Here is an 8,158-nt window from a genome sequence, read left to right as displayed (position 1 = left end):
GAAGATATGCATGAAGAGTTAGAGGACTAGAAGACTTGTAGAAGATATCTTATTGATATATTTTAGGAGACAGAATTGTATTCCATATCAATTAGAAGATATCTTGTAACTGTGTACTATATAAACACAGCTTAGGGTTTACACTATATGTGTTATCATTATCGAGAAGATTATACATTGTAACCTAGCATCTCTTAGTTATATTGTTCATCACTGAGAGAGAACAATAGTTCTATTGTAACATAGTTTATTTGAATATACTTGATCTTTGTTACATACTTGTGTTGAAATCGATTTGATTGTATAAACACTATATTCAACTATCTTCTATAGTATTGTGAGACCTAACATATAAATTTTATTACTTAAAAAAACACAAATTCATAGTAACTCACTGATAAACATTTAACTTAAAACTCCAACTTGATAGAGTTCAATACTTAAAATATTTAAAGGTAAAACATACATAACATAGAATCAAGATTCAAGCTAATAAGAAAATTCAGAATTTTATATTTTTTTAATAGGCTAAAATCTAATCATCATATCTCTGCCTCTTTGATCCAGGCACACCATGTTCTTGATCAAGTCCATCTTCTTTCCAATGTAAATCCTCAAGTGTTGCAACTGAATCATCAAAGTAGCATCAATATCCCGCTTCCTATATGGCTGTTCATTGTAACTGGATGTGGAATGAGAGAAAAGTGTAATATTGCTATTTAATAAAAACCAAATTTTCAGCCCGAACAAAATTAAGTTGATTCCTCTTGATGTTGTGAATATAAGAATACGTGTTCAATACCCGTTCATAAGAAGAGATACTTATAGGCTGTTACAATACATTAATAGAATTTTCTGAAAGCTGAGGTGCTTCTGCGCTGTATGTAGACCACCATGATATGGGAGTCATTGTAACAGCATCCACTTTCGCAGCTAGTGTACCGAACATTCCTTCCTTACCTTCATTCCTCCTCATCTTATCAAAAGCCTTGAGAACTCCCTGGACAACTTCTAAATCATAATTTGACGCACGCCTATGCTCTCCACCGGGAGCAGGAGATTGCAAATAATTGACATCATAAAAATTAGGATTGAGAGAAAATCATAAATAATGCATTGGAACATTCATTTTTTCCCGTCTAGAAAACAAAATATCATTCATCCTCCCTTGATCAAATTGGTGTTTATTATTTTTCATTATTTTACTATCTCCCCAATTGTGCAATCCATTCTTTCATAGGTTTCCCCCACTTTTTGTCCTTCACCATCACCAAATTTAATCAACCCATAAATTGGCCTAGTTATAGCCAAAATATTGTCAACTTCTTTCCAGAACTCTTCATATTTTATAGTTGATGTAATTTCCCTTTCTAATTTTCTTGCAGTTTTATCTTCACAATTTTCCCAATCTTTCAAAGACCTAACAAATAACAGTAGTAGCTAATGTTTCTCTACATTGTGTTAGCCTCTTTAACAACAAGTGATGATATCCCAATCGAGTTTTTGCAACTTTCAATAATTTAATTGCTGAATAACTTGTAAAAATAGCATGAGCATGAGTATGATTTATAAAATAATTGACAATATTCCCCTGATATAGGTATTTCTCATCCATGGAAAAGCAACAACAAAGTCCTTATTGTAAAATACTAACTATATTATAACAATAGCTGGATTAAATGAAAGGTTTGAAGAGCTGATAAAAGAAGAATGCAAGCAGATGAGAGGAATGTTGCTGCTCAGAGGTGTGTTTTTATTCATCACAAATGAAGCTATTTATAGCCAAAACAAGAGACAAGGAAATTAAATGCAATGTGAAGATTTCCAAGTCTAAGCCTAGCCTTACTATTTAATCTTTGACAATAACAATCAATTTACAACACTCCCCTTTGATTGTTATTTTTGGAATGGATCATAGACTGCCTCATTAAAACCTTGTCAAAGAAAAACCCAGTGGGATAAAAACTTTGGCGAAGGAAAAAGAGTACAATCTCCCCTTGGAAGAACTAATCATTCTCCAAAATTTTATTGTAACAAATCCTTGAATCGACGCATTACAATGTTATGTCGTAACTTCCCAAATGTTGAATTCGGTAATGATTTCGTGAATAAATTAGCAAGGTTGTCACATGATCGAATTTGTTGTATATCAATTTCACAATTCTTTTGAAGTTCATGAGTATAGAAGAATTTTGGTGAAATGTGCTTCATCCTGTCTCCTTTGATATATCCTTCCTTGAGTTGATCAATGCATGCGGTGTTATCCTCAAACATAATGGTAGGACTTCTAGAGATGTCTGATAATCCACATGATTCCTGAATATTCTTGATGATAGATCACAACCAAACACATTCTCTACTGGCTTCATGAATTGCAATGAGTTCTGAGTGATTTGTTGAGGTTGCCACTGTAGTTTGCTTCGTAGATTTCCAGGAAATGGCTGTACCGCAATATGTAAACACATATCCAGTTTGTGATTTACCAAAATGAGGATCTGACAAATATCCAGCGTCTGCATATCCAATTAACTGAGATGTCGAGTTTTTCGGGAAGAATAATCCAAAGTCTGTTGTTCCACGAAGATAACGAAATATATGTTTGATCCCATTCCAATGTCTGTCCATCGGAGCAGAGCTAAATCTAGCCAATAAATTCACAGCAAATGCAATATCTGGCCTTGTATTATTTGCAAGATACATAAGCGCACCAATCGCGCCTAGATATAGGATTTCAGGACCAAGAACATCTTCATTATCTTCTTGTGGTCGAAATGGATCTTTATCAGGCTCTAAAGATCTAACCACCATTGGAGTAGTCAATGGATGACATTTTTCCATGTAAAATCTGTTCAAAACCTTTTCTGTATATGTGGTTTGGTGGAGGAAAATTCCTGTTGACAAGTGCTCGACTTGTATCCCAAGACAATATTTTGTCTTTCCAAGATCTTTCATTTCAAACTCTGTCTTTAGGTATATGACAGCATCATTAACCTCTGTAGATGTTCCTACAAGATTTAAATCATCCACATATACAGCAATAATCACAAAACCAGATTGTGATTTTTTGATAAAAACACATGGAGAAATTTGGTTACTAATATACCCATTCTTTTGCAAATAACGACTTAGTCTGTTATACCACATACGACCAGATTGTTTCAGTCCATACAATGATCGTTGAAGTTTAATGGAGTATATATGACGAGGTTTCTTGAACTCATCCATTTTTAACCCTTCTGGGATTTTCATAAAAATTTTACTATCGAGTGAACCATATAGGTATGCAGTAACGACGTCCATATGACGTGTTTCCAAATTTTCTTTAGATGCCATACCTAATATAAAACGAAAAGTAATTTCATCCATCACTGGCGTGTATGTCTCTTGATAATCAATGCCAGGCCTTTGATAAAACCCTTGTGCTACAAGTCGGGCTTTATATCTCATAATTTCATTCTTTTCATTTCGTTTTCTTATGAATACCCATTTATTCCCAACAGGGTTTACACCAATTGGTGTTTGGACAACAGGTCCAAATACTTCTCTTTTACACAATGAATTTAATTCTGTTTGGATTGCGTCTTTCCATTTTGGCCAGTCTTTTCTTTGACGGCATTCATCCACACTTTGTGGTTCAGGATCAGAATTTATGTCTACATCCAATGCTGCGGAATACACAAATACATCATCAATTATGGCTTTACTTCAATCCCATAATTTCATATCATGCACATAATTTATTGAAATTTCATGATTTTTTAATCCCGTATCTTCAGAGGATGGAATCTCTTCAGGAGATAATACCACTTCAGGGGTATTTGCTTCTTCTGGAGCATGTGCCACTTCAGGGACAATTTTCATTATTTTTCTTTTTCATGGTGCAACATCTTTTGCACCGACCGGTCTACCACGCTTTAGGCGTGGCTTTGATTCTGTAACCAATTCTTTAGTATCTGATTTTTGAATTGGTATATCTATTCTGGCTGGAGTATTTACTGCAGGTATATGAGATTTAGTTATATTTCTAGAATCGTTAAATGCGTCAGGCATTTGGTTTGCAATATTTTGCATATGAATAATTCTTTTAACTTCAAGTTCGCATTGACCGGTACGTGGATCTAGAAAATATAGTCCCGTTGCATTCCATGATAGGTCAGGATTAACTTTATTCGAATGTTTATCTCCCCCTAAGGGAGGAAACATAGACTCGTCAAAATGATAATCTGCATATCTTGCGGTAAATAAATCTCCAGTTAGAGGTTCCAGATATCTAATTATAGATGTGGAATCAAAACCAACGTAGATACCTATTCTTCTTTGAGCTCCCATCTTCGATCTTTGTGGTGGAGCAATCGGTACATATACAACACATCCAAAAATTTTGAAGTGAGAAATATTAGGAACTTGACCAAGTACCAGTTGTAGCGGAGAATGTTGGTTGTATGAAGTTGGTCTAATCCTAATAATATTAGCAGCATGAAGTATTGCGTGAACCCAAATAGATGTAGGTAATTTTGCTTTCAATAACAGCGGTCTTGCAATAAGTTGGAGTCTTTTGATAAAAGACTCGGCTAACCCATTTTATATATGTACATGAGGAACTAGGTGTTCAACTGAGATTCCTACAGACATGCAATAGTCGACAAAAGTTGCAGATGTGAATTTGCCGGCATTATCTAAACGAATTGACTTGATGCAATGATCTGGGAATTGAGCTCGTAATTTGATTATTTGGGCAAGTAATTTTGCAAAAGCATCATTACGAGTTGAGAGAAGACAAACATGAGACCATCTAGTTGAGGCATCAATTAATACCATGAAGTACCTAAATGGGCCAGATGATGGGTGTATAGGTCCACATATGTCTCCTTGGATCCTTTCTAGAAAAATTGGGCTTTCAAGCTGAACTTTAGTAGGGGATGGTCGAGTGATCAATTTTCCTAAAGAACATGCTGAACATGGGAGGTCATTGTTGGAAAGAACTTTAAAATCTTTAAGAGGATGGCCAGTAGAATTCTCTAAAATACGACGCATCATAGAGACGCCAAGATGACCTAATCTTTCATGCCAAAGAGTAAAAGATGTTGGATCTATGAGTTTGGAAGCAATGACATTGTGTGACTCAATAGTTCTAATTTTCATCATGTATAATCCTGAGGAAAGTGAGTGAAATTTTTCTAAGATTTTCTTGTTGCTAGGATTAGCGGAAGTAATAAGAAGATATTCTCTATCAGCCTCAGAGGTAGTTTCAATGTGAAAATTATTGAGTCGAATATCTTTAAAACTAAGAAGATTTCTAGTAGACTTACTAGAATATAATGCATTTAAAATGTGTATGTGGGTACCGTTAGGTAGGATGAAACTAGCTTTTCCAAAACCTTCGATTATATTAGATACGCCGGAAATCGTTCCGACTTGAGCTTTGGTTTTGGTTATTTGGGTAAAATACTTTTGGTTCTGTAGAATCGTATGAGTTGTACCACAATCAGCAATGCATATATCTTTAGAATCCATTCTGTATATAATTAAGAAACATAATTTATTTGATAAGAACATAACACACTACATAGTTCAAATAAAATAAAGCACACAATACACACTACTAATCTTCAGCCTCCCATATGGGAGTTTCGTTAGGTTCATTCGGACCATTAATGCTTATTCCTCCAGTTGTGATTCTCGAGAAATCGTCTATGTTATTGTTGGCGAAATTAGTTTCTACCATTTTCTCTTTTGATTTTTGAGAAGATTGGTATAACTTAACAAGATGATCTGGGGTATGACAATTACGTGTCTAGTGCCCATTCATGCCGCACCTATAGCAAACATTTTCAGTTTTTCCTCCTCGTGATGCCTTTCTTTTACTCTGTGATTCAGATTGCCACTTCCGGTGACCAGAGTTGTTATATGGACGAAAATGCCCGTGGCTCCGACCTCGTCCATGGTACCGCCCTTGGCCCCGTCCACCTCTATACCCTCTTCCACGTACATTCTGCTGGAATGACATGTTATTTACTTCTGGTAATGGGGCATATCCTGTTGGACGGGATAGATGATTCTTAATCACCAATTCATGATTTTGTTCAGCAACGAGGAGAGTTGATAGAAGATCCCCGAATTTAGTGAATTTGCGCTCCCTGTACATCTCTGCTAAGTTGATATTGTTGGGGTGAAAAGGTGATAGTGTTTTATCGATTTTTCTTTTTTCCGTAACTTTCTCACCGCACATAATAAGCCTAGAACTTATTTTGAACAAAGCAGAGCTATATGCTCGGACACTCTTAAAATCCTGAAGTCTTAAATTAGCCCAATCATTTTCAGCTGCAGGTAGATAAACTAGTTTCTTGTGATCGAACCTATCCTTTAAATTTTCCCATAAAATAAAAGGATCCTCGACTTCGAAGTACTCAGATTTTAAATCTTCATGCATGTGGTGTCGGAGAAAAATTATGGAGGTAAAGTTTTCTTCAGCCGTCGATTTATTTTCTGCCTTTATTGTATCGCTTAATTTCTTTGAACCCAAGTGCAACTTTACATCTTGTACCCATGATAAATAATTATCGCCAGAAATGTCCAAGGAAACGAACGACAAGCTTGTAATATTTGTCATACTAAATCTGAATTAACACGAAAATAATTAAATTTTAATTCATCAATGTAAATATTACATAAAATCCTACTTAATCGGGTGCGTTAACAAGTATGCAATAATCAATGTATATATCATTATTATCATTGATAATATAAACAAATCTATATATAAAATGACAAATATATTTTCACCCGCCATACGGACATCTGCGTATGCAGCTTATCTCCGACCAATAATAAATTAAAGTGGACAATCCTGCATGAGTTAGTTATGGGTAAAGTTATTATCCGATAATTATGCAATTTATAAAATAAGGTTCCCACTATATTTCGGTATTACCCAAAATTAAATGGTACCGTAAAATAATTTTAATAGGCGGTGCTCCGACCATATATATTTAAATTATTAGTAGAGGGTGTAACCACGTCTACTTCGGTCACATATATATATATAAATTATATGTAGAGGGTGTAACCACATCTACTCATATATATGCATATTTGAATTAAAATTATACCTTCTCAGTTTCGGCAGGGCTTCGTGCTGATAACGTGTTGTAAAATACTAACTATATTATAACAATAGCTGGATTAAATGAAAGGGTTGAAGAGCTGATAAAAGAAGAATGCAAGCAGATGAGAGGAATGTTGCTGCTCGAAGGTGTGTTTTTATTCATCACAAACGAAGCTATTTATAGCCAAAACAAGAGACAAGGAAATTAAATGCAATGTGAAGATTTCCAAGTCTAAGCCTAGCCTTACTATTTAATCTTTGACAATAACAATCAATTTACAACACTTAAATATTAAATTCAAGGTATGTACGACACATGGGGACCAAAAATATGTGTTTGTGTGCCTTTTCAATCTCTTTTCCTGCCAAATTACAACTTGCTGCATTATTCGTGACCACCTGAAGGACATTTGTAGGACCTATCTTGTCAATGGATTTGAGCAGAAAATTGGTAATTTCTTTTTCTTTTATCCCACACCAAAAAAAAACTTCAGCGTATTAGAACATGGAACCATGACTATTAGATGTAACAACATTAATAAGTGGTCTTTTTTTAACATTTGTCCACCCATCAGAGACTATGGATGTCCCTTGAGTCACCCAAGTACCGGTCACTGGAGCACACTCTTTCTCAACTTCTCTCTCACAATCATCAAGTAATGATGTTCTTCCTCTCTCATCAAATGGATATTTATATTCTTTAGTAGCATTCTTTATTGTTACGGCCATTTATTAGTCCCTAACAATACAACAAGAATTATAGAAGAGGGGGGTTGAATGTAATTCTGGCTACTTTTTCAGATTAATGAAAAATGGTTCTTTCTTAATAATATATAAATGTTTGATTTGCAAAGTGCGGAATATAGAATTAGATAAATCAAAGCACAAGTAATAAAAACACAGGTCTTTAAAACTTTCTGGTGGATTTGAATGTATCCACCATATATATATATATATCAAGAGAACCCTGTGAAACTTGAATAGCTCACAACTGCTTATAAATATGAACAACTAAACTTACAGAGAAATGCTACATGATACAGCTTACAATAA

General features: G+C 34.7%; 2 protein-coding genes across 2 annotated transcripts; both read right to left on the bottom strand.

The window, feature by feature from the left end:
• Positions 1-2,337: 2,337 nt before the first annotated feature.
• On the bottom strand, positions 2,338-3,107 carry LOC141660524 (secreted RxLR effector protein 161-like). Its single transcript, XM_074467515.1, has 2 exons — positions 3,104-3,107; positions 2,338-3,005 (listed from the first exon to the last, which is right to left on the bottom strand). Exons 1-2 carry the CDS (start codon positions 3,105-3,107, stop codon positions 2,338-2,340), a joined length of 672 nt encoding a protein of 223 aa, XP_074323616.1.
• Positions 3,108-5,794: 2,687 nt separating this feature from the next.
• LOC141660523 (uncharacterized) lies at positions 5,795-7,834 on the bottom strand. The gene is made up of 2 exons (XM_074467514.1): positions 7,611-7,834; positions 5,795-6,617 (listed from the first exon to the last, which is right to left on the bottom strand). The coding sequence occupies exons 1-2, from the start codon at positions 7,832-7,834 to the stop codon at positions 5,795-5,797; spliced, it is 1,047 nt and encodes a 348-aa protein (XP_074323615.1).
• Positions 7,835-8,158: the final 324 nt, after the last annotated feature.

The sequence above is a fragment of the Apium graveolens genome, chromosome 5 (genome assembly GCF_009905375.1).
Source record: "Apium graveolens cultivar Ventura chromosome 5, ASM990537v1, whole genome shotgun sequence".
Classification (NCBI taxonomy): domain Eukaryota; kingdom Viridiplantae; phylum Streptophyta; class Magnoliopsida; order Apiales; family Apiaceae; genus Apium; species Apium graveolens.
The sequence above is the reverse complement of the archived record's forward strand: the minus strand, read 5'-3'. Positions and strand labels throughout refer to the sequence as shown.

Coding starts and splice junctions, on each gene's coding strand:
- LOC141660523 (XM_074467514.1), bottom strand. CDS start 7,834: ATGGCCGTAACAATAAAGAATGCTACTAAAGAATATAAATATCCATTT. Junction 6,618..7,610: donor TCTAATAGTCATGGTTCCAT/GTTCTAATACGC, acceptor GTGTTAATTCAG/ATTTAGTATGACAAATATTA.